At 48.1% G+C, this 22,822-nt stretch overlaps 1 protein-coding gene and 1 long non-coding RNA gene across 23 annotated transcripts in view; one reads left to right on the top strand and one right to left on the bottom strand.

Moving 5' to 3' along the window:
- The window catches only part of Cux1 (cut like homeobox 1), a 374,970-nt gene that overhangs the window by 289,458 nt on the left and 62,690 nt on the right, over nucleotides 1-22,822 (top strand). For 5 of the 21 annotated variants that reach the window (XM_087195781.1, XM_021254463.2, XM_087195778.1 and 2 more), the window contains 8 exons: nucleotides 2,364-2,552; nucleotides 10,011-10,069; nucleotides 12,354-12,402; nucleotides 13,548-13,644; nucleotides 14,943-15,308; nucleotides 16,488-16,553; nucleotides 17,839-17,940; nucleotides 20,212-21,041. In XM_087195781.1, the coding sequence (XP_087051907.1) occupies nucleotides 2,364-2,552; nucleotides 10,011-10,069; nucleotides 12,354-12,402; nucleotides 13,548-13,644; nucleotides 14,943-15,308; nucleotides 16,488-16,553; nucleotides 17,839-17,940; nucleotides 20,212-21,041 (1,758 nt within the window). Of the gene's footprint in view, nucleotides 1-2,363; nucleotides 2,553-10,010; nucleotides 10,070-12,353; nucleotides 12,403-13,547; nucleotides 13,645-14,636; nucleotides 15,309-16,487; nucleotides 16,554-17,838; nucleotides 17,941-20,211; nucleotides 21,042-22,822 lie in introns of all 21 variants that reach the window. The other 16 variants (XM_004840130.4, XM_021254464.2, XM_087195784.1 and 13 more) reach the window with 10 other exon arrangements.
- LOC110348226 (uncharacterized) lies at nucleotides 12,086-22,794 on the bottom strand. Of its 2 annotated transcripts, none has more exons than XR_002393264.2 (3): nucleotides 22,374-22,794; nucleotides 21,599-21,743; nucleotides 12,086-12,557 (listed from the first exon to the last, which is right to left on the bottom strand). It is a non-coding gene; the product is annotated as an uncharacterized LOC110348226 (long non-coding RNA). The 2 variants fall into 2 exon arrangements; XR_002393263.2 differs by having other exon boundaries at nucleotides 22,483-22,794.

Genomic DNA, 22,822 nt, shown 5'->3' with positions numbered 1-22,822 from the left:
GCCTCCGCTTTCTCACCCTAGTTCAAGCTTCTTCCTCTGCCGCAGTGCCCTGGCCATTCCCAGGGCTCTTCTCCATTTCTTTTTTAGTTTTTCATTGTGTCCTTATGATAAGACCACTAGGAGCATGTGAAATGGAAGTGAGCCATGCTTGGGGTAGGGTGATTTTTTATTTTGGTGCTTCCTAGGTTGATTTGGGGTTTATTATCTCGTGTCACCAATGCTTTTTGCTACATTATGAATGAAGACTTTGTGGCTCAAGTTCCTGAGTGAGGTGATGAGCCCAAGGTCCTGTGGCCAAGCAGGCTGGGCCTTGGGAATGGACTGAATGGCCCTCTGAGGATGGCCTATTCACAGGTCATCATCCTGAGTCCAGGGCCAGCACTGAGAGCTGCTGTTTTTAGCCTTGTTATTTGAGCCTCTTGTCCCTGATACCTAAACTTGAACTTGACCATTGCAAGGCCCATCATTGGGATGGCTTTACAACTGCTTAAGAGCCCTTGAAGCACTGTAGTGGCTGGCATTCTCAGAGTGGAAGATTGATGAAATTTGTTCTATTAGATGACTGGATTCAGTCTGCATCCACCATCAGACTAATCTCTTCCAATGCCATTCCATTATGTCCCCTCCTGCTTCAGAGCCTCCTAGGGCTCAGGCTGGGCAGACCATTGTCATCCATAGTGGTGCTTTCTAAACTCCAGGTTGAAGGATTTTGTTTTGTTTTGTTTTTTAAATACCCATTCTGTTGCAGACTGATAGTTTTATAAAAGGCAGTAAAAATGTCACCAAAATTTTGAATGGCTCTGGGATTTCTCAACAACTCTCCAGTCCTGTTCTTGCCTCACTGTGCACTGGTATGTTGGTGGCTTGGCAGCAGCCCTGGGGCACATGCCGGACAGGATGGTCTGGACAGGCTGTGCCTTGTAAATAAGCCAGCGGGAGATGCATATGGCTCCGGAACCACACACCCATCCACCAGAGGCCAGGAAAATGAACAACCTATTTTACAGTGTCATACAGATCCAAGAAACAGAAAGAGGCCACTCCTTGGCACACAGAACTTTCCTGTCTCAAATGTTAAAGGTGTAGATTTCCCACGAGGGAGATGTGAAAGATCATTTTCCTGGGTGCCTGGCTGTATGGCCAGCAGGGCAGTGGCTGCCACCTGTTTCCACCCAGGTACAGGCAAGACCGAGGTAGGAAGCAGCACACTTCAAAGAGGGGCACAGGCAAGGCTAGATGGAGCCCTAGTGCCAGCCCCTGTCAGTCACAGTCAGAAGCACATCTGCCCAGCAGAAAACCTTCCACAATCATCCCAGAACTGCGATTACTTCTAAAGCTTGACAAAAGTACTGCTTGAGTCTTGGAAGCAGAATTAGAGATTTGCCCTTTTAAAAATATCTTTTCTCTGTGATGCATATTTTCTGCACTAAGCATTTTGGGGAGGAAGAAAAATAATTTTTTTATTTTAAAAACTCACTTACCATGAGAATTTCTACACAAAGGAATCCAAATATGCATCTTCCATATCTTTTAACTTTGGGTGGAATACTAAACTCTTTTTTCTTTTTTTTTTTTTCCTTTCTTTTTTTCCTTTTTTTTGGTACCAGGGATCGAACTCAGGTCCTTGCGCTTGCGTAGCAGGCAGCAAAACCGCTGAGCTAAATCCCAGGCCCTGGAATACTAAACTCTTAAGAATCACTTTGTCAAACCAAGACCTCAGCTTCTAAGTAATTTAGTAATGAATCCAAAGGATATTGACTCCTACCCTGGGATAGAAAATCTGGGTGTTTGATTCCAGGTGCCTTCCTCTGAGCCACTTCACTTGCCATTCCCTTGCTGGAGTGTTCTTCCCCACTGACCACCACTTCCTTCAGAACTCTGTTCATATGTCCTCTGTCTCAATGAGACTTCTGGCCACCTCAGTAAAGGCTCAGGCCTCTCCCAGCTCTGATTCTTGTGCCCTCCTTGTTTTGCTTTTTTTTAATAACACTTGTTACCACCTAACACACTTCTTGTTACTATTGAGTCTATTTAATGGGATTTACCTGTCCTGCCCCATCCTCCACTGGACTGAGGCCCATGAAGCCTGGGGCTTTTGCCATATGCCTGGGACTCAGTGGGTACTCAGAAAGTATTTGTCGAAAGAATGAGTCCAGGTAGCAACTAACCATGTAAATGGGAAGGTGGTGTGGGGAGGGCACACAGCAGGTTTTGTCCAAGCAAAGGCAGGAAGTCCTGGCTCACCCTGAGCTCACCACGCACATCCTGAGATCTGGGTGGTTTCTGCCTCCGTTGCCTTCACAGAGAACCCCAAGGCCACCCCAAAGCCAGTGCAGTTTTGTCATTTCTCTTGTCTTCCCCAGGAGCAGGCCATAGAGGTGCTGACCCGCTCCAGCCTGGAAGTTGAGTTGGCCGCCAAGGAGCGGGAGATTGCCCAGCTGGTGGAGGACGTGCAGAGGCTCCAGGCCAGCCTCACAAAGCTACGAGAGAACTCAGCCAGCCAGATCTCCCAGCTCGAACAGCAGCTGAGCACCAAGAACAGCACACTCAAAGTAAGGACACCACTGGAGTGAGGGGTGCAAGGGGACCAGCAGGCTGGATCCACACTCACATCCACATGCACACCCTGTGCCTTCTAAGAACTGGCAGCAAACTCAGCAGCCTTGAACCTTTTCCAGGCAGTTTGAAGCAGAGACCCAGAGCCTAGGGTGGGAAACGAGCTGAACCCACTGCTGGCTCTGGTATGGACAGCATATCTCTCTCTACAGCCACTCCTTGTCTGAAGCACGAGAGTCCCCAGGTGGTTGGTGCATATACCTGCCTGCCTCACTACCTGAGAACTCCGAAGGCAGCGCCTGGTGCTCCTGTGCTTCTGTGTGGGGCTTGGTGTATGTCACAACCAGGCCATTGGTGTAGATGTGCCTTTAGTCAGCTCTTCAGGTCTCCCTGGCTGTCTGTGGATGAGAGGATCCAGTGCACTGGAACCATGCCTTGCCACATGTCTGAACCACACAAAAACCCAGCAGCCTCTGAGGTCCTGTCTGAGCCCCTGAGTTGAAGGATGTTCCCATGTCCTATGTCCCAGGCCTCCCCTTCCAGACAGACTGGCTAGGCAGCCTAGCAGAAGCCAGAATACTAAATAATAGTAATTATACTTGGAAGTACTTGCAGTCCTTCAAATCAAATGTAATTTGAAGACAGTTGTGGAACCCTAGATTGCTGGGTGTCAGCACCATGAGGGCTCCTGGGAGGTATCTTCTTTGGCAGATGAGGCAGGGCCAGGAAGGGATTTAGGGGTTACCTGATCAACCAGGACCATTCCTGTTCCTGCCCTATAGCTCCTTGTTGCATGCATAAATGAACCAATGTACACTAAATGAAGTAGATTGGAATTAATTGTAAAAATGTAAAGCAGCCAGGAGCAGTGGTACATACCGGTAGTCCCAGCTACTAAGACTAAGACTGGGGGATTGCTTGTACTTGGGAGTTTAAGGGCAGCCTGAGTAACAGAGCAAAGATCCCATCTCAAAATAAGGAAAAAAGAAACTTTCTTCTTGTATAAAGTCATTTTAAAATGTAGCTAAGCCCATTTTTATTTTTTTAATGGAGATTTTCTTCTCAACACATACCCAAACTTAAATCTAGAATTAAATTTTCCGCAAGCCTGTCTCTGACACCAGTGGCACCTGTGGCCCTCCCTTCTAGTTTTTTCTTTGCCTCCTTAGGGTGAATCCTATCCACTTTCTGAAAAACTGCTGGGTGCAGTCTTATAGCTTTGGGAAGACGGTAGAAAGCTTGTCATGTCCCTCATTAACCATGGCCACTATTTCTCCTGTTTCTCCTGTTTCTCCAGCATTTCTTCTCTTCTCATCAGCTTCTCCAGTGAGTACCAGGGCTCATTTTTTATCTCTAGATGAAACCTAATTTTCTCATGTTATAGCCATTTCTGACCCTCGCAATGGCATTATTATTAGATAACCTGCCTTTCTCCCCTTTGTCACAGTTAAAGGGCATGACTCAAATGCATCCTGCATATGGCTGCATGCAACCAAGGGTATAGACCTTCTATTTTTCATTATGGAGCAATTTCTTCTAAATTAGTTAAGGTTTTAATGTTTGCCTTCACAAAAAATGAAACACAGTGTCACAAAGTAATGTTCTTTATCCGTATCTTGGGGGAATTCTTTAATACTACACAGTTAATGAAACAATTCAGCAACACTTCTTCCAAAATCATTGCTCCCTTATCTTCATCTGATCTAATAATCAAAACATATCCTCTAGTAACAAGACTTCTCTGATTTTAATTATCTTAACCCCTTGTCACCAGGAGTAAAGCTTTCTCTGATAGCAAACTCACTCACAAAAGGCCCTAGATTCCCCCAAATGAGCAAATCTATCTCCCATATCCAAATGGAATAAGATTAATTGAATGAGATACCTTCTCAGGCCCTTTGTTTTTTTTCTGATGTGCATAATTGATAGTCTCCAATCTAAACTAAGCAGGGATACAGTTTTTAGGGAACTATTTTATGAATGAGATCTGTCACATCAGCAACCTGATGCTTTTGCTGGGAATGACTGACTCCATGGTCAGAGCTACTGAGGCAGCAGTGGGAGCAAGTTAGGGCTTGTCTTAACTTTGCTTGCCTCTTCTTTCCCCACTCCTCCCTTCTTTTCCCTCCATTTTTTTGTTTTTTTGTTTTTTTGTTTTTGAACTATGTTTTCCAGCTTTGGAGGTCTGCAGGAAATGTAATGGCTGCTGAAATTGAGGTGCTATTTGGTAAAGGATACCATGCCTTCCTGTTCAACTGTCAGCTCTTTGGAATTGTGGGCAATTTTTCCATGAGCATTTGAAAGCGGTTCCCCCCTCCCCCAGGGATTGATCTTTTTTTTTTGGTACCGGGGGGACCTTGTGCTTGGAAAGCAGGCAGCAGAACCACTGAGCTAAATTCCCCACCCAATCCTTTTTTATGTTTTGATTTTGGAACAGGGTCTCACTAAGTTGCCAAGGTTATTCTTGAAGTTGTGCTCCTCCTGCCTCAGCCTGCCAAATAGCTTGAATATAGGCATGGGCACCATACCTAACAGTCCTCGATCTTTAAGACAAATGCCCATGTGTTTGATGACAGTTACTTGGGCAGCCCATGCCTTCCACAGGCAAAAGCTTCATGAGTAGAAATCTTGAGTTCTGAGATGATTGGGCTTTTTCCACTAATACTCTCTGGTGGCATTGTCTGTAACTGAATGTAATGGGCAACTGATTAATTGGTTTGCTGCCCCTAGCTGGTTGAAACTGTCCATCTTGTTCCCACCAAGATCTCTTCCTTTCCTCTGGACAATAGATGTCATCCTGATGGTTGCATGACTGTCATTCTTTCCTGGCCGGGGTTCCACTCTTTGGAGCAAAGTTCACAGTCAGCACAGCACTATCCATATCTCATCCAGCATCCTCTAACCTTTAAATAGATGGGGAGACAGGCTTCCAAGTGGAGATGTTTCTTCCTGCCTAATGTGACAAGTGCTCAAGCACGGTGCCATTTGCAGAGGATAATTCCATATTCGTAATTAATGAAATAACCCGACTGCAATGACAGGGCTGCTATTTTTGATAACTCTCTATTCCATGGTTTTCTGTCGCAACACTTGAATATAGAGGCAGTATAATTAGGCAGTCACCTGCATTATGCTCACTATGGCATAGAAAATAATGCTACCAATAGCTTCAATTTAAAGTGGGTATTTATAAGAAAGGCTAGCTAAAAGAATGCCAGTCTCCCATAGAGAGAAATTACATTTTTCTAAAGATGTCTTAAAGATTAGCACTTCCCACTGGGCAAGTAGGGAAGTGTGTTAGAATCACCTGGGGGTCTTTTTCCAAACTCATATGATTTTACCCGTTCTCCCCCCCCCCCACCTCCTGAGTCTCTGATGGGTCCCGTTGAGCACTGTGGGAATTTGCTGTGCCCCTCAGGCATAGGGGCAGGAAGAAAGACTGATAACCACTTCTTAGCCTCCTGTAGGCCCTTAAATTTCAGACAGGTTCCATGTGCCTCTAGACCCTGCCTCTGGGTCCCATAACTTCCATCTGCCAGCAGTGTGGCTCTGAAGCCTGCTGTTGCTCTGTGCTTGGGCTGCCCTCCATGAGGTCCTAACCAGCAGGCACAGACCTCTCAGCTTATAAAGCTCCAGTGATGCTCTGTGAGTGCCCATGGTGATCATCATGGTCTCTGGTGACATCAGGCCTAGAGGTATCCAGCCTGTAGCTATAGCAGGAGGCACAGCCCCAGTCTGACAGTGTGGCCTCTACATGTCCCTTCTCCCTGTTGTCACTGTAAGTCAGTAGGCAGATGGAAAGAGGACCTCACCTCCAGAATGGCCCAGGCAGGTTGTGACGTCAGGCATCCAGGGTCATACAGAGCCCAGGGCACGCAGTTCTAATAATAGCATTGTCTTGGTTGAGCCTTAAAGATACTGTGAGTAGGCCCAGGAAAGGAAGAAGCAAGAAGAAAGGCCAGCATGGCCCCTGAGTGGGAAGCAGAAGCAGTCTGCTTGGCAGAGTGAGGGCAGGGTGAGAAATGAGGTGGCCTTTGGTTGGCAGGAGGAGGTCATAAGCAGATTCCTGTAAAATCCCTGTAAATCATTTGGCATCACTGACAGTGCTTTAAGGGAGCTAATTGTTCATGGGCATCCATGGTGAATCCTCTTGGAAAGACACACTGGACCCACTCATTCAGTGAATCCAAAGAATTCACACCATCCCCAGCATAGCAGTGCATATGATATGCCATATATAGGTGACCTGAATATTAAACCAGGTCCCTCTTGGGGTCTGTGATCATTCCATTCTGCAAGGAATTAGCTCCTGTCAGTGCAATACCAGGGCACGGCTCCTGGAAGGTGGAGGCGACCTGTGTCATGTTTACTTGCAGGGTCCCTCCTCTTCCAGAGCCATGCTTGATAGCCCTGCTGCTCTATCTGCTATAGCTTCAGTATGTTTGGGCATCAGGACCCCACTTCATGGAAGAGAGGGAGCCCCCTGCTTCATAGGAAAGAGCAGATCCTCCAGTGCAACCCTCAGTCCCCCACCTTCTGGCCTTGGGGGGTTTCACCTTCCACCTTATGTTCTCAGCATCCCTTCAACACATGTAGAGCACTCACCTTAGTGTTTCAATGGATCCAGGACTGGGGCTTCCTCCCTATCCAGGCACGGGGGCATCCTTGGGTTGTTCCCCCAGCCACACCATCACCAGACCCCAATTTTACATGATCGCTGCCTCTTCCCAAGGAACCATGAGATAGATGTACTTACTGGTGGAGGATCCCCATTCACAGATAAAGAGGTTCAAGCTGCCTGGGCCTGGACCCCAGAGTCAGCATCAATGAGGGGCTGAGCAATGATCCGGGGAGGCCAAGCTGTCCACCCCAACACCCCAGCCTGAGCCAGCCAGCCTCTGGTGGCACTGCTAAGAATCAAGCCTACTCTTCTGTATTGCAGACTCCACCTCATCCCACGGTGGCCCCAAAGATGCAGCCTCTGCACAGGTCTTCACATTGGTCTAATGTACCAGAGGTCCCTTTGCTTGTAGCCCTCGAACTCCAAGGACCATATTTTCCAACTTGAGAAAGACAGTGTCCTTTATAAATTAAGCATCTTAACTTGTTGTGTACCAAAATACCTGATATTTTACATTAAAGTTCCTTATGATTTAAGTTTTAACTGAGACTTTAAGATTTCAGAGAGATAGTTTCTGTAGCAGTTAAGGAAGTACCTGAATACCTTCTAGGTTCCTGGAACCACAGGTAAACTTGGCTGCAGCATGGACACAATTGTGGTGAGTGGCATTTGGCAGTCTCCACCAGGTGACCCTGTGTGTGCTTGCCACTGTCCTTTGAAAACTCACCTTAATTTGGCCTCCCCTACTTTTCAGATGAGAAGCTTGACTTTTCATACCCAAAGGCTAAGTTCATCACCGAGGCTCACATGTGTCCATCTCTGGAAACTTCATCTAAGATACCTAACCTCTCAGACATCACAGCTCAGCAACCAGCACACAGTACATATCAGTGATCGCACCAGTGACAGGGCTTTGACTCGCTGCTGGTGCCCCGTATTGAGAGGAAGGATCCGTAAATCACGAGCCCAGGAAAGGGGCCAAATTCAAAATTCAGTGCAGTTTCTACTCGCGGAGTATTGCTTTCACAACATTATTGACTAACCACAGAAAGCCAGGGCCATCTGTGCATTTCAGGGGAAGATAACCCAGTCTCCAGATTCTGCTTCTGTGGCACTGGCCCTAGCTGCTTCTCCTGCCCACCAGCATTTAGCAGCAGGAGCAGGGAATCCATGGGGCATACCTGTGATCCTCCTACCTCCTCCAGTGCAGCTTTGAGATGTGACATGCACAGTGAGTCACTTCTAAGGACACTGCCCTGGAACCAGGTTGAACTGCTCTGCAAGTCAGGACAAGCATCATGGGCATCATCCACCAGGCTTCCCTCCAGCTTATCTGCCCAAGACAAGAACTGTCATGGTGGGTGAATCACAAAAGAGGTGCTGAGCACTTCTTGACTGTTTATCCCCACCACCACCACCACCATACTAGGATTGAACCCAGGGACTTTGCACTCACTAAGCTACATCTTCAGCCCTTTAAGACAAGGTCTTACTAAGTTGCCCAGGCTGGGTCCTCCTGCCTCAGCCTCTCAGAGTGCTGGGATGACAGGCATGCACCACTGTGCCCAGCTGCTATTTAGCCTCCCAGCCATGCTGTAGATAACATTCTGTGAAGGAAGGAGGTAGGCACATTAGAGCTTCCCGCTAGTCAAGTATAGGAAAGAGAATGAAATAATCACTTCTTTAGAAGCACCTTCTGAGAATCTTTTGTGGGAAAATGAGTGCTTACTACTTCGCATTTAATTATGACTGAGAAAACCATTATAATGTAAAAAGTTGGCAAGAGATCTGAAAAAGGAATAAGGCAGAGCAATTTTACACCACGGAAAATACACACACACAAAATTGCCAGCAGAGGCAGCAGCAAATGGCTGGGCCAGTGTCATTTACAGCGCTCTTGCATTCTCAAACTAGCAGGTGGGGTCAGAGACAGGAGCATTAAGACTGATGGCTGCTAGGTATCTCCTACCCACACTAGAATGTTCTCAGGCATTTTAAACTGTGGCCTTTAGTCATAGCTGGGCAAGCAGAGCATAAATTGACCCTTGGAAACCCTGTAGATGGGAAGGGGCTGACAACTCAAGCCATGAATTTATGTAGCTTGAGCTTTGAAACCCTGCCCTGTCCTCAAAGTTCACGTCTAAAAGCCTTTTTTAACTCAAGGAACTCCCTTTGGGGGAGACCAGATACAAAGCAGTCCAAAAACACCATTTTAGCACACAGCTCAAGTAATGCCCTACACCAGCTGCTCTTGCCAACCAGAAATGCTCAGCAAGCTCTGACTATTCTGTACTACCTGAGAATCATCAAACTTTGGGAAAGTGTTGTCACTCCCTGTAAGGCTGGGCGTACCCCACATATCAATAACCATGGCTCCAGAAGCACAAATACTTTTTTTCTTGATGCCTGTTTGATGCCAGTACTCTACAGCAAAGAGCTTGTGTCTCTCTTTAGCAGGGGTCCCTCAAAAGGTGTAGACAGTGAGCCAGATACCTTTCATGAAATACCACACACTGCTTTTTAAATGCCAAGTATACATCTCTACTTTAATTTGCTGTTTCCTGGTATTTTGTGCAAAGTGTAATTTCCCTTGTTCTGTTTGCCACTTTTGTGAACCTTTTCCCTTTCACTTATATTGCATTTTACACTTAAACCTTGATTGCTCAGAGTCTGACCACACTCATGGGCCGGGCCAAAAGAGGAAGGCAAAAGGCGACACCCATGTTGCCAGTTTCCCCGCTCCATAATGGCCAGGTGTCATACAGGGAACATGGTCAAAAAAAGTCCATCAACCTTTTGGACATGGCCACTAACAAATTCCCTCTGTTTTTAGCAACTGGAAGAAAAACTCAAAGGCCAGGCTGACTATGAAGAGGTGAAGAAAGAGCTGAAGTAAGTCTGAAGATACTGGGAAGATCATCTGCCAGCAGATGCCAGGCAGTGTTAGGGCAGCTGCAGGCCCTGGAGCTTTGCCTCTGTGGTGCCCTGGGCTGCCCAGCACTGGGGGTGTTTGCACTTGGGCCTCTCCTAGAATTCTTTGATCTTTTTATAAGACTTTGTACATTTAAAAGTATCCCAGTATGCACGGAGTCAGGGGAAATACGGCCTTTACAGAAATTGTAAACAGGAGCCTGTTTTTCAAATGTAAAATCTCCAAGAGAAGCAGAGCCTTCTGTACTTAGGCCCTCTTTTCCCAGACTCATTCACCTTCATGAGGCCACAGCTGAAAGCTGTTCATCCTCCAGGGCTGGTATTACTTTCTCATGAGCAGAAGTTCCCTCCTCAGGCTCTATCTGCCTCCTGGCCCCTTACCTTTGACTTTTCCCCCAAGCCCATCCTTGCTCTCCAGAGCTCCCAGGCCTGGCCCCTACCTGTCGTCTCCTCCAAGCACATCACACTCCAAGCTCACTGACACCTCCCCCATGCAGCCCATGCCAGCTCTTCCACAGTGTACGAGGCTCCCCTTGACCTTCTGCCTGAGCATCCCTGGCCTCCCTTTGACTGCATCTTCCCTTCCCGGGTTATCCAACAGTGTGTTCCCCAGACCCTGCAAGAGCCTGTGCCCTGGGCTCTTCCAGGGAGAGAGCTTCCTTGGCCTCTTCTGTCCTCTGCCCCACCCCCACCCCCACCCCCCTGCACCTAGAGGAACTGGCTCTTGCAGCTTCCACTTTGCCTGGAGCCACTCCTTCTGGTCTTGGGCTCCACCTCCAGCAAACCAGAATATTTTGGATTTTGGATTTTGGTTTGTTTTTGTTTTGGGATATTTGCATATATGTAATGAGGTGTCTTAGAGATAGGACCCAAATCTAAACACAATATTTATTTTTCATATGCATCTTTTGCACATAACCTGAAAGGTAATTTTATGCGGTATTTTTAATAATTTTGTACATGAAGCAAAGTTTCGTAGTGTGGAATTTTCCACTGTAGGGTCATACCAGCCCTCAAAAAGTTTTGGTTTTCAGATTTGGGATGCTTAACCTATACAGACTAACTCAGCCTCTCACTGCATCATCCTAAAGAAGACCCAAATAAAGAACAAGAATATAGATGCAAACAACATGAATTGTTCTTAAAAAAAAAAAAAAAAAAGGCAAGTTTGTCCAGAGAGCTCATAGCCTCTCCTGTGTAATATGAAAAACCCAGAGTTCTCACATGGTTTACTCCACCTTGTCCCTGCTTTTGTTAGTTGACACAGTAGACACAATGCAAAGATGCAGACAACTAGAGAGGCCAGTCTTTTTCCTTAACCAAACCAGCACAACAGCTCTGGGGGCCCTTCACCTGTAATAGCCTCTTTACCATCATTGTGCGAGCTTAAAATCTCAATTATGGGAGACGAAAATCTCGGCTGCAGAAACACTGGAAGGGTCCACTTGACTTGCTGCCTACAAATTGTAAACCTCCCTGTGGACCCAGCCTGTCCAAGCCCCGTTGTTCCCTATTGGGCAGCTCCTTAGGGCCCAACAGACTCACTTCCCCTATTCTCTCTGATGCTGGCAGAAAGGATCATCCCCAGCAAAAAGAGCATGAGCAACAGTAGTTCCAGGGACCTGACCTCACAACCTCCTGCCTTGTTCAGACAGTCCAGAGCCTGGAGCAGCTCTGGAACCTAGCCCATGCCCGTGCTAACAGGAACAATGGGGAATGATGTTCGATATGCCTCTGTCTTTAGAGCTTCTTCTCAGATCTGGGGTTGCACGGTCTGCCTGCCTGGCCTTCGAGCCATCCCTGTATGGGATATTGCTGTTTGTCTGTTTTTCCTGGGCCCTGAGTGGGTCCTGATTACCAAGTTCATGTCCACAGTAGAGAGTTGCCCTCTCTGTGGTGTCCCTGGAAGAACTTTTTCATTCCCTTTAAGCTTCACAAATACATTCCACTCACAACAATGTGATGTCTGTATTAAACTTTAAAATTATACTCTGAACAGACCTGGTGTGATTCCATATGGAATGATTTACATGCTGGGCAAAAAAATCTTTTGCTAGCCAACTGCTAGTTGAATACTAGTTATTCTAAAGACATTATCAGATTAAAGCTCCTGCCAGGGAAGTTGTTAAAGTTGTCAGTTCTTCAGCTCCTGGAGAGCAGGAAATTGTACCATTAATGCTTATTATTAGCGTGGCTGTTATCAAAGGTATAAGTAGAAAATCACTGCTCTGTCTTGCTCTTTCAGCATCTTGAAGTCCATGGAGTTTGCACCATCCGAAGGAGCTGGGACACAGGTACACTCTCTGTGTTCTTTGGGCAGTGGCAGCACCACTACTGGCCATTGCTGGTACCCAGGGCCTACTTTGCCATCTCCATCTTTATATGGGTCCTCTCACTTGTGTTTCTGAGTCCTTCTCCAAGAATTTTTAACCAAGCAGAAGCAAATGATCTGTAATTAAACAGACAAAAAGGGAAGAGTTTTCCAAACTGTTAACTCAATTCCAGCGAAATTGTTGTTTCACTTGGCCAGGCACTAAGAACATGGATAAAGAAAAATTTCAGGGACTAGGGGTATAGATCAGCAGAAGAGCACAGATTTAGCATGTGCAAGGGTTCAACCCCAGCACCAAAACACAAAATAAAATTTGGGTTGTGTTCAAGATCAAAAAATAGATAAGGCAGACTGGGGATTTAGCTCAGTGGTTCCACTGCCTGCCTCACAAGCGCAAGGTCGAGTTTGATCCCTGGGACCAAAAAAAACATGACATCAAAAAATAGATCGCAAAAAAAAAATCACCTTAGGAACACTAATTGTGCACCTCCTCACTGGAAAAGCATTGGTGGCCAGTTTAATTACATCCTGAAGCCACACATGATGATGTACACCATTAGTCCTAGCTACTTGGGAGGCTGAGGCAGGAGAATCATGTGAGCCCAGGACAATATAGCAAGCCTGGGCAACATAGCAAGACCCCGCCTCTCATTTTTAAAAACGCTTTTTAAATCAACAGTATTTACATCACAGGTGGAAACTTGCTTCCAATCTGCAAAAGGAAACTGACATCTTCATGCTGGGGGGGGAAAAAATTGAAGGTTTACATTACTTTCTGACACAGGTTGGTAGCTTGGCACCTTGTCTTATTGCCAGGCTTAGATAAACTACCAGAGTTTGGGGACAGAATTGAGAAGAATTAATTGTCTAAAAGTCACACAAGTTCTAAGGCAAGGAGAAAAAAATACCTCAACAGAAATTAATTCTTTTTCAAAGGACTCTTTCCGAGAGTCCATTAAGCATCCTTGGGGGAAATCAGCTCTCTGCAACAGAAAGCTGAGGTGGGAAGGCAGGCAAACAGGGAAGGGTGGTAGGTCTGGGGCCCCAGGACCTGGTGATGGCTGCCCCATCATGAGCCTATGGTGAGCCCCCCTCTGCCCCATCTAGGAAGCAGCCAAGCCCCTGGAGGTACTACTACTGGAGAAGAACCGCTCACTGCAGTCTGAGAATGCTGCACTGCGCATCTCCAACAGCGACCTGAGCGGTAGGTGGACGGGTGTTGCGTGCCGTGCTTGGTTCGCTTCCAGGGGTCTCAAGGAAGAGGAGGGTGACATGTGAGTCTGGGCTCATGCATGGCGGAAGCACCGCCGGTTGATGAGGACTGTGACTAACCTTGAGTGTTTGGTGACCCCTCCTCACCACTCTGCCCCACCTGCCCTGTGACAAGATGCGCGCACCCTGCAGCGTGTCTGCAGAGGTTCCAGGAGGACAACCTCAGGATGTTGGCTTTCCGGTCTTTTGTAGTTGTGCTGTGAACAGGCCAGGGGCAGAAGCCAGCACGGCCTTTCTTGAGAGTGTCTCCAGGGCTGCTTACAGGGGTCGCCTGCCCTCCCAGGCTCAGGGTGCTTTTCTTCCTTTGTCAGGTTTTCCTTGGGGAATGCGTCCCCATCCTTAGCCTTTCTGTGCTCATCCCAAAATGGTGGCGTCACTGACTGCTTCTGGTTTGGCAGCTGGTAAACCGCGTTAACAGTGTGTGGGCTCCGATGATATTGCATTTCTAAAATGTGCGCGCCTTCAATCGCGTGGACTCGGTGCATTACCTTCGCCTCAGGGCATGTGGGGGAGCGACCCCACTGGTCCCCAAATGTCAGTGTTTGCTGCTCCTCAGGCAGGGCCCTCTGGTGATAGCTCAAATGCTAGAGGCCCCACTTGAGGTCCACGACCTGTCGACTCTTCCCTGTGTGTGTTACCGGATCCTTGTCACTAGCACTTTGAACCTTTGTCAAAGGGGATTCTCCAGGCTGCAACATACAAGAAAGGTGCAAACACGAATGCATGTGGCTTGTTTTGGGGGGCCTCGTTTGGCTGATTGACAAATTCAATCAAAAAACAAACCAACTCACCTCATTGGCCCTTATAAAATCTGCACTTTTTTTTTTTTCCCTTTTGTGGGGCAAACTTACTTTGCATTCTGGTCTTGGTATTTTTTCCCCTTTGGAATCCCCCATAATGCATTCTGTTTGCCCTTCCTTGTAGGGTCAGCCAGGAGAAAAGGGAAAGACCAGCCTGAGAGTCGGCGCCCTGGACCCTTGCCGGCCTCCCCTCCTCCTCAGTTGCCCCGCAACACGGGGGAGCAGGCTTCCAATACTAATGGTACACACCAGTTCTCACCAGCGGGGTTAAGTCAAGACTTTTTCAGCTCATCCCTGGCAAGCCCCAGCCTACCCCTGGCTTCTACAGGAAAATTTGCACTAAACTCTCTCCTCCAGCGACAGCTAATGCACTCCTTCTACTCCAAGGCCATGCAGGAAGCAGGAAGCACAAGCATGATTTTTTCAACAGGTCCCTACAGCACAAATTCCATATCTTCCCCAACTCCATTACAACAAAGCCCAGATGTAAATGGCATGGCCCCATCTCCCAGTCAGTCCGAAAGTGCTGGGAGCGTCTCCGAGGGCGAGGAGATAGACACTGCAGAAATCGCCCGGCAGGTCAAAGAGCAGCTGATCAAGCACAATATTGGACAGCGCATTTTCGGACATTATGTCTTGGGACTGTCACAAGGGTCTGTGAGCGAGATCCTGGCCCGGCCAAAGCCCTGGAATAAACTGACTGTCCGAGGTAAAGAGCCATTCCACAAGATGAAGCAGTTCCTCTCCGACGAGCAGAACATCTTGGCCCTGCGCAGCATCCAAGGCAGACAAAGAGGTGAGAGACACCCTCGGGTTGGCGCCAGTGTGTGAGCCCATTACGAGGCCATGTGCGTGAGTGCGTGCGTGTGTGCGTGCATGCATGCAATGTCTGCATGTGTGACAAAACATTTGTACATCACATCAGGTAAAATTCTCTTCGGTGGTACCATTTCTAGAGCTCAAGGGTTGAGCCTCATGAGCTACAGCCTTTAGATTTGGGGGAGCTGGCCTTGGGAACTTGCTCTGCTCCTTGCACTTAGGGAATTCAGGATCTCTGCTGTATGCTGAATTAGTGGGAATTGCACTATGCACAGCATTCTGGCATGTTTCGCATCCCTGGGGCCAATTGGCCTGGGTGCTGACCTTACATTGGGAGTGGCCCCCAGGTACCATCCAGCCCTGTAAGCAGCATTGACTGGACTCCATCCTCATGCAGCGTTGGCTCTGCAGAGCAAGCCTTTCAAAGCTGCCTCCTCTCCTCCCCTGACCCCTTAAAGAGGATGTGTCTTATGGTCACCTAAACTCATTAGTGATTTTTTTTTTTTTTAGCACTACGAGCAAAACACACCTGCTTTGAGTAAAATACATGAAAGTCCTATTCAAACACCTTTCCTACTCCACCCTCCATAAAAAGATCAAAAGTCACCCACATCCACAATATAAAGAATCCCTGCCCTTTTTAGGAACAGGGGACCTGTGTGCCAAGTCAGCAGTGATTCAGAGAGGGAATTTTGTCAGCCACACTTCAAACGCACATTTGAAATTTAGACCTAGACCGAGAAGGGAGACTTTTGATGTTCCAAACAGTATCAATTTGCACCAAGAACGCAGAGCGTTTTATGGTGATGTTAACTGAAATTGAATGTCTTTGGATGATTAATGGGAGCTTCGTTCTGGGGGCTGGCGTGTGATTTGCTTGGAGACAGCTCTCCCTCCCTGCAACCCTCTTGGCAGCGGTGGCTGTAGGCCACTGCTTAGGTTTGTCTGATTTCCTCTTGTAGTAAAGCCATGGCCTCTGCAGGCCAGTCAGCTAGAGAAAGGCCTCTCCCAAGTTTCTAAGAGCTCCAAGTTGCACAGGAAGCCCTGAGCCCTTTCTTTAGCACCAGGAGGCTCAGATTTCATGTCACACAGCCCATATCGTTGACGCCACCATTCCCCTGATTGTTTTGTTCTTACCACACTTGTTTTTCAACAGAGAATCCAGGCCAGAGCCTGAACAGACTATTTCAGGAAGTACCGAAACGAAGAAATGGGTCTGAAGGTATGTTGCAGGCAGGTGTTTTTCTTTGCAGTCAGTAACCTAGGAAGCAGCATGTCGTTAGCTGTGTTTTTTTGGGTTAAAACTGTGCAGTGTGATTCTGGCCTGGAACCTGATGGAAAAACAGAGCTAGTAAGTATAAAACAAAACACGGGTTCAGGAGGCCCAGCCCCTCCCGCCCTGAGCTGCCTATGCTCTACAGAGTGCAGACCAGGTGCAAGAAGGTGTCCCTGAGATTAGTCCCAAAGCACGGATTCCATTCCAATTACACTATGCCTGTTTTCTCAGAAGCAGGTGAAAGAATAACAGTTATTGCTCTGAGAAAAATCAAGTTACCAAGTCAAACCAAATAGTGCTGCTTCCTCAAACTTTTACCTCTAAAATATGTCAAAGGCCCCATAGGTGCACAGATTACAAATGCAGTCAGTTCCCCCTTGGCAGGTCAACCTCCACCACACTCCTTAAAGTTTCATCTCTAATGGGGCTTCATCCCAGGAGTTTCCTTCTTTAAACAGTTTCACGTGGCGCTTCCTATTGAGTAAGGTAGTGAAAAATTAAAATATCTGGACAGCTTCCAGACAACTGGGGCCAGCCCCTGAGCCTTGGTAGCTTCAGGGTGTCTGAACACCACCGTGTGACCCTAAGAATGCATTCTTGTTCTTTAGGAATCCCTTCAGGCTTCTCTCCTTGTTCATAAATTTCAAAAAGAGACTACAGATCCCCCCAAAAATTAAGTTCAGCCTGTGCCTCTTGACCTGGTGTACCCACATGATTGATGAAGGATCAACCTCAGCCTTTTGCCTTGCTTCCCATTTTTCCTGTTTGGGGAAAATAAATGTACAAAACTTGAATATAGTTCTGAGCCGAAGCAATTATTGAAGACATTTCTGAATGACTCATGAAAAACATGGCTTTTGAATCTGCCCTTTTTCTGTACTGCATTTAATGATTTCATCGTCCGTCCGTCCATCTGTCCCATCCCATCCTGTCCCCGTCCATCTCCCCACCCCCAGCCCCCCATACTAACCCACAGACTGTGACCAGCTCAGGTGAATCTGCAAGCCAGTCCTGCTGGCCAAGTAACATTGACTGAGGCAGGTTCAGCAGGAAACCTCCTGCATGGTGTCTAGGTACCTGCTGTGAAAGTGCTGGCCTGTGGGAGACCATACCTACCTCCTTGTATCCCCAGCCTCAGCTTGGGGCCATTTATCAAAATGATGTCTTCATGTGACATTGATTTTGTTACCAGAAGTTTGGTTTGATATCATTGCTTGACTTTTCCCTACAGGTAACATCACCACACGGATCCGAGCCTCAGAGACGGGTTCTGATGAAGCAATCAAGTCCATCCTGGAACAAGCCAAGAGGGAGCTCCAAGTTCAGAAAACTGGTACAGTTTCTACTTTTTCAACCACTGTCTTCCAAGCTTAATTAAAAGAATTGTCTTGAGTGTTCTGGTCAGCAGTGATTAAATTTTAAACAGTAGTGAACATTTAGGAACATGAAGAGGAGAGCAGATTTGTGTGATCTGTCTCAGTATTATTAGTTACTGTCATTCCCCAGCAACAACTCAAGAATGTTACCCAGGCCTTAGAATCTCCTTAAATTAGCAGGTAGTAATTGAGCTGGGGATGTACCTCAGTGGCACTGTGCCTGTGTCGCAAGCGCAAGGTGTCCTAAGTATGATCCCCAGTACCGAAAAAGAAAAAATTGGCAGGTGGTTTGTATCAGATATCCTTTTTAAAATACAATGCAGGCTTTTGTTATTTAGTTATTATCGTACTTGACCAAATGTAGCTAAAAAAAGAATGTGCAAAAACTAAAGCCTTACCAGATGCATGATGGAAACATATAATGCTAGTGGGGAGCAGGCAGCCTCTGTGGATAGATGTCCACCTCTGCACCCTACTTGTGGAACCACATCTTTCAGAGGACAGAGCCTCTGTTTCACTTTTTTTCTGGCTGAACTTTGATTGGGAAGAGGATCATGCTGTAGGCTCAGATGCGACCCTTCTTTGGGAGAGGAGACTGGGGATACCTCCTCTTGGTGTTCAGCCTGCCCAGTGCCCATGAAGCACTACTCTGCAGAGCACCTCCCCCATGGACCTAGTCACAGGTTGCGTGCCTGGCCTGCAGGGAGCAGCTATGACAGCTGCGCACAGGCCACCAGCTGGCCACTCACCTGGTTGCTCAGTCTCCTCCTAGCACAGGTCTTGTCTAGTAGGTGAGTTCCTGCTCCCTTCTGGAGACCAGGCATAGGCTGATGATTTCCACTGCCTCATCCTCCTCAAACTGAGTCCTCATATCACAGAGGACAGTTTTGGTCACCCATTATTTCTGATTATCAGCCTCGGTGTTAAAATAATTTGCCCAAACTCATTAGATGGTAGGCACAATGGTAACGCCTCCTATCTCCAGTGCTGGCATTTTCTCCTCTGATGCCATCTGCTTCCTTCTAAAGGTTTCAGAGAGGTAGGATATCATTTAGATGGGGCTGAGGTCCTTAACCTAATGTGGTTCTTGTTCTCTCTGGCCAGAGTAAAAATTGAAGCCCACTCATCCTCATGTGGCAGGACAGCCAGAATGCTTAGCAAAGCACCCCTGGCAGGGACTGAGAGGAAAGGCCCACTGCGAGGCCTTTCCTCCATGGGTCACTTCCTGGCTGAGCTGTGGTTCCTTTGTCTGATGTGCTATGAGGGCTACTGAGCTATAGGAAGAGCCCTGAGGTACATAGGAATCTACTTAAGTGGTGTCAAGGTGTTTCCAGTATTTTTAGACATCCTTTAAAGCAGATAAAGAGCCAACTTGTAGGACTTCTTTTTCTAGACATGAAAGTATATGATTTGGGGAAACAAGCCCCGGGAAGCCATAGACTTCCCAAATGTCAGATCCAGGCCCCCTGAAGGAGCACTCGACATAGTGGCTGTCTCAGCCAGAGACACACTCCATGGTCACCAGGAGCTGGTAGGAAATGCAGAAGCTGGCCGGCCCCACACCTCCTCCTTATGCAGACATGCAGGGTAGGGCCTGGTTAACCATTGATCTGGTCCATCAGCCATCCCCATTTATAGGTGAAAAACCTGAAGCCCAGCAGTGCCTATGACTTCTTCAAACCACAGAGCCCTAGGTTCCTGGGCCAGGGACTTCCTCTGAACCCCACTGTCACTCCTCTTTCTTTCTGCCAGTGAGACCCAGTCCTGCTGGCCACACCACAGCCATCCATCAGCAGAGCATGAGTGCCCCGAATAATGGTCACTGGTCCCTTGGGAGGCTCTGGCCTCTTGTTGCATTTGACAGAACCATAAGAATTGTGGGAGATAGCACAGGAGATTTAACATCAAGTTTAACATTCTCCACAAATGAAGCGCAGGGGGCAGTATCCCTGAGCATTTCTGTGGCTCCCGCCTTCATCACATTCTGTGCTAAGAAATCCAGCAAGTGTGGAATGACCCAGCAAGCCAAAAAGCAGTGGCCTCAGTCCTGTGTGCCTGCTGTTCAGATGGGATGCACAAATGTTTCAGTGATGGGGGAAATACTGGAATAATAGCACAATGTGGTTCTCCTAAATGACCCATGCTGTATGGTGGGGCAAGGTAGAATGAAGTACCAGCTGCAGGGAACAGTTCCACCTCAACCTCTTCCCTGTGTTTCCTTTGCACAGCAGAGCCAGCCCAGCCATCTTCCACATCCAGCCCTGGGAACTCTGATGATGCCATCCGCTCCATCCTGCAGCAAGCCCGTCGGGAAATGGAAGCCCAGCAGGCTGCCCTTGAACCTGCCTTAAAACCAGCCCCACTGTCCCAGCCTGACGTCACCCTCCTGGCCCCCAAGCTCCTGTCTGCCTCACCCATGCCCACCGTGTCCAGTTACTCTCCTCTCACTGTCTCCCTGAAGAAAACACCGTCAGCCCCCGAAGCCACTGCCTCATCCCTGCCCAACACCCCAGCCCTCAAAAAAGAGGCCCAGGACGTGCCTGTCCTGGACCCACAGGGCATGGCAGATGCTGCACAAGGGGTCTTGAGGCACGTGAAGAGTGAGCTGGGCCGTGGGGGTGGGTGGAAGGACCACTGGTGGAGTCCTGTGCAGCCCGAAAGGAGAAACCCCACCTCCTCTGAAGAGACAAAGGGTGAAGAGGCCACAGGTGGAAAAGAAAAGGGCAGTGGTGCCAGCCAGCCTCGGGCCGAGCGCAGCCAGCTTCAGGGACCCTCGTCAGAGTACTGGAAAGAGTGGCCCAACGCTGAATCTCCGTATTCCCAGAGCTCAGAACTGAGCCTGACTGGAGCTAGCCGCAGCGAGACACCCCAGAACAGCCCTCTGCCTTCCTCCCCGATCGTGTCCATGACGAAGCCCACCAAGCCCTCCGTCCCTCCACTGACCCCCGAACAGTATGAGATCTACATGTACCAAGAGGTGGACACCATCGAGCTCACCCGACAGGTTAAAGAGAAGCTGGCTAAGAACGGTATCTGCCAGAGGATCTTCGGGGAGAAGGTAAGGGCTTTCGTTCAGGGCTTGCATTGGCATCTCTTCTCATGGCTTAGGACTGAGTATCCGTTCTGGGAGACTTGGCCATCACCCATTTTAATTGACCCAGTCGCATCATATTGTCATTGACTCCCAGTTTCTATAGAGGCCACCAGCTCCCTGGTCCCATTTGCTAAGCCCCATGACAAGCCAGGTTCTGGGCCCAGCTTCTCTCCTTGTGCCCTCCTTTGGACCTTGGAGCCACACTAGGGGATGCCTCAAAAAGTGGCCACACAACAGATAAGGAACCAAGGCCCAGGGAAGCTTACTGCTTGCCTCAGGATGGCAGATGATTCTGTCCAGCCTCTGCTGCCAAGTGAAACTGAGAGACACCCCCCTGCAGGCTGTTTTTTGGCCATAAAAGGTCTGATATGATGGTATAAAGAGACAATCCGCCCACAGAGAACCAAAATGGATTTGATAGAAAAGTTACCCCAAGCCTAACTGTTCCTTCCCAGTACAACTCAGAAAGCACTTGGATATTTTCCAGCCAGGGAGGCAGAGCAACAGCCCAACACACACACCTGGTGAGAGCTGCCGTCTCCGTGTCATCCCTCCCCAGCTCTTGAAAGTGTGATAGTTCTTGGATGAGCTTCCAGACCTTTCTGTTCTTGGCACTTCCTTGATGACAGACTCTGGATAATGGGGATTTGCTAATGCCTGTAAAATCTAAAATAAACATAACACCCTAGTATCATTTTAGATTGAGTAATGAATTGCTGAACATAATGAGAAGTGCACTGCTCGCCTGGGAGGCAGCCTTCCCAGAGGGCACATGGTTGGATTCCTAGTGGCCTCAGGGCCCCTTATGGCACCCTCCAATCACCTTCCCTGCCTAGCCTTTGGCTCCATGCTTGCCGTTCACCCTGCTATCAACCTTACTGTCTGGCTGTGAACTCTTTGTCTTGATTTTGCAAAAGGTGATAGAGGTACATACAAGTGAGAATAGGAATTTAAAGTCCCTTGAGATTTCTAGTTCAGCGTTGTAAAAATATCATTTGAGAACATTTAAATAGACGTTTGTGCTCATGCCTTAAATTTAGCAGAGACTTAATAGCTTTGTACTTCTTTGGCCCATGAGTGCAGTTTATTCTGGAACTTGAGAACTTCTCAAAAGAGTGATGGGATGCAGCCCCTAAATATCTCTGGGCTGCATCTGTGTCCTGGGTGGGGTGTGTATGCCTATACATATGTATGGCCATATGTAAGCCTCAGAAGCCTTGGGGGTGTGCATGCAACTTGTCGATCGTCTACAGCTGAATATTACTCCCAGACTGGCTCCTGTTCCCCACAGCTCACCTCTGGGCTGGGTGTGATCAGAGAGAGCAAACCTTTGTTAAGTTTCCCTGGCTCGGTATAAGCAAAGGATTGTGGCTTCTCCATCCCCTCAGGGATCCCCCCTCTGCACCTTAAGGAGTTCTGGGCCCAGCACCGTAGCATTTCCTGGTATCCCTAGGCAGTGAGCAAGTGCTTCCCAGTGCTTCCTCCGCAGCTGTTGGGATGACAACCCCATAGCCTTGGGAGGATCCAGACCCCAGGAAGGAGCCCCACGTCTCCCTGGGATCTGAAAGCTGAGACTATAATGATGGCTTGACCAGGACCCCACCTTGTACCAGGCCATCAGGCCAACAGTGATCTCATAAAGCTTATTCCTGCCCAAGCAGTCACAATCCCCCAAGCTGTGGTTCCCCGGGCTCCCTGTGTACCCTCATCCCTTCCATACCCCCACACAGCCATGTGTGCATCAC

This window comes from Heterocephalus glaber, unplaced genomic scaffold (genome assembly GCF_053883595.1).
Source record: "Heterocephalus glaber isolate CG9 unplaced genomic scaffold, H.glaber_assembly_v1.0 deba00001610, whole genome shotgun sequence".
In the NCBI taxonomy this organism is placed as follows: domain Eukaryota; kingdom Metazoa; phylum Chordata; class Mammalia; order Rodentia; family Bathyergidae; genus Heterocephalus; species Heterocephalus glaber.
The sequence above is the reverse complement of the archived record's forward strand: the minus strand, read 5'-3'. Positions and strand labels throughout refer to the sequence as shown.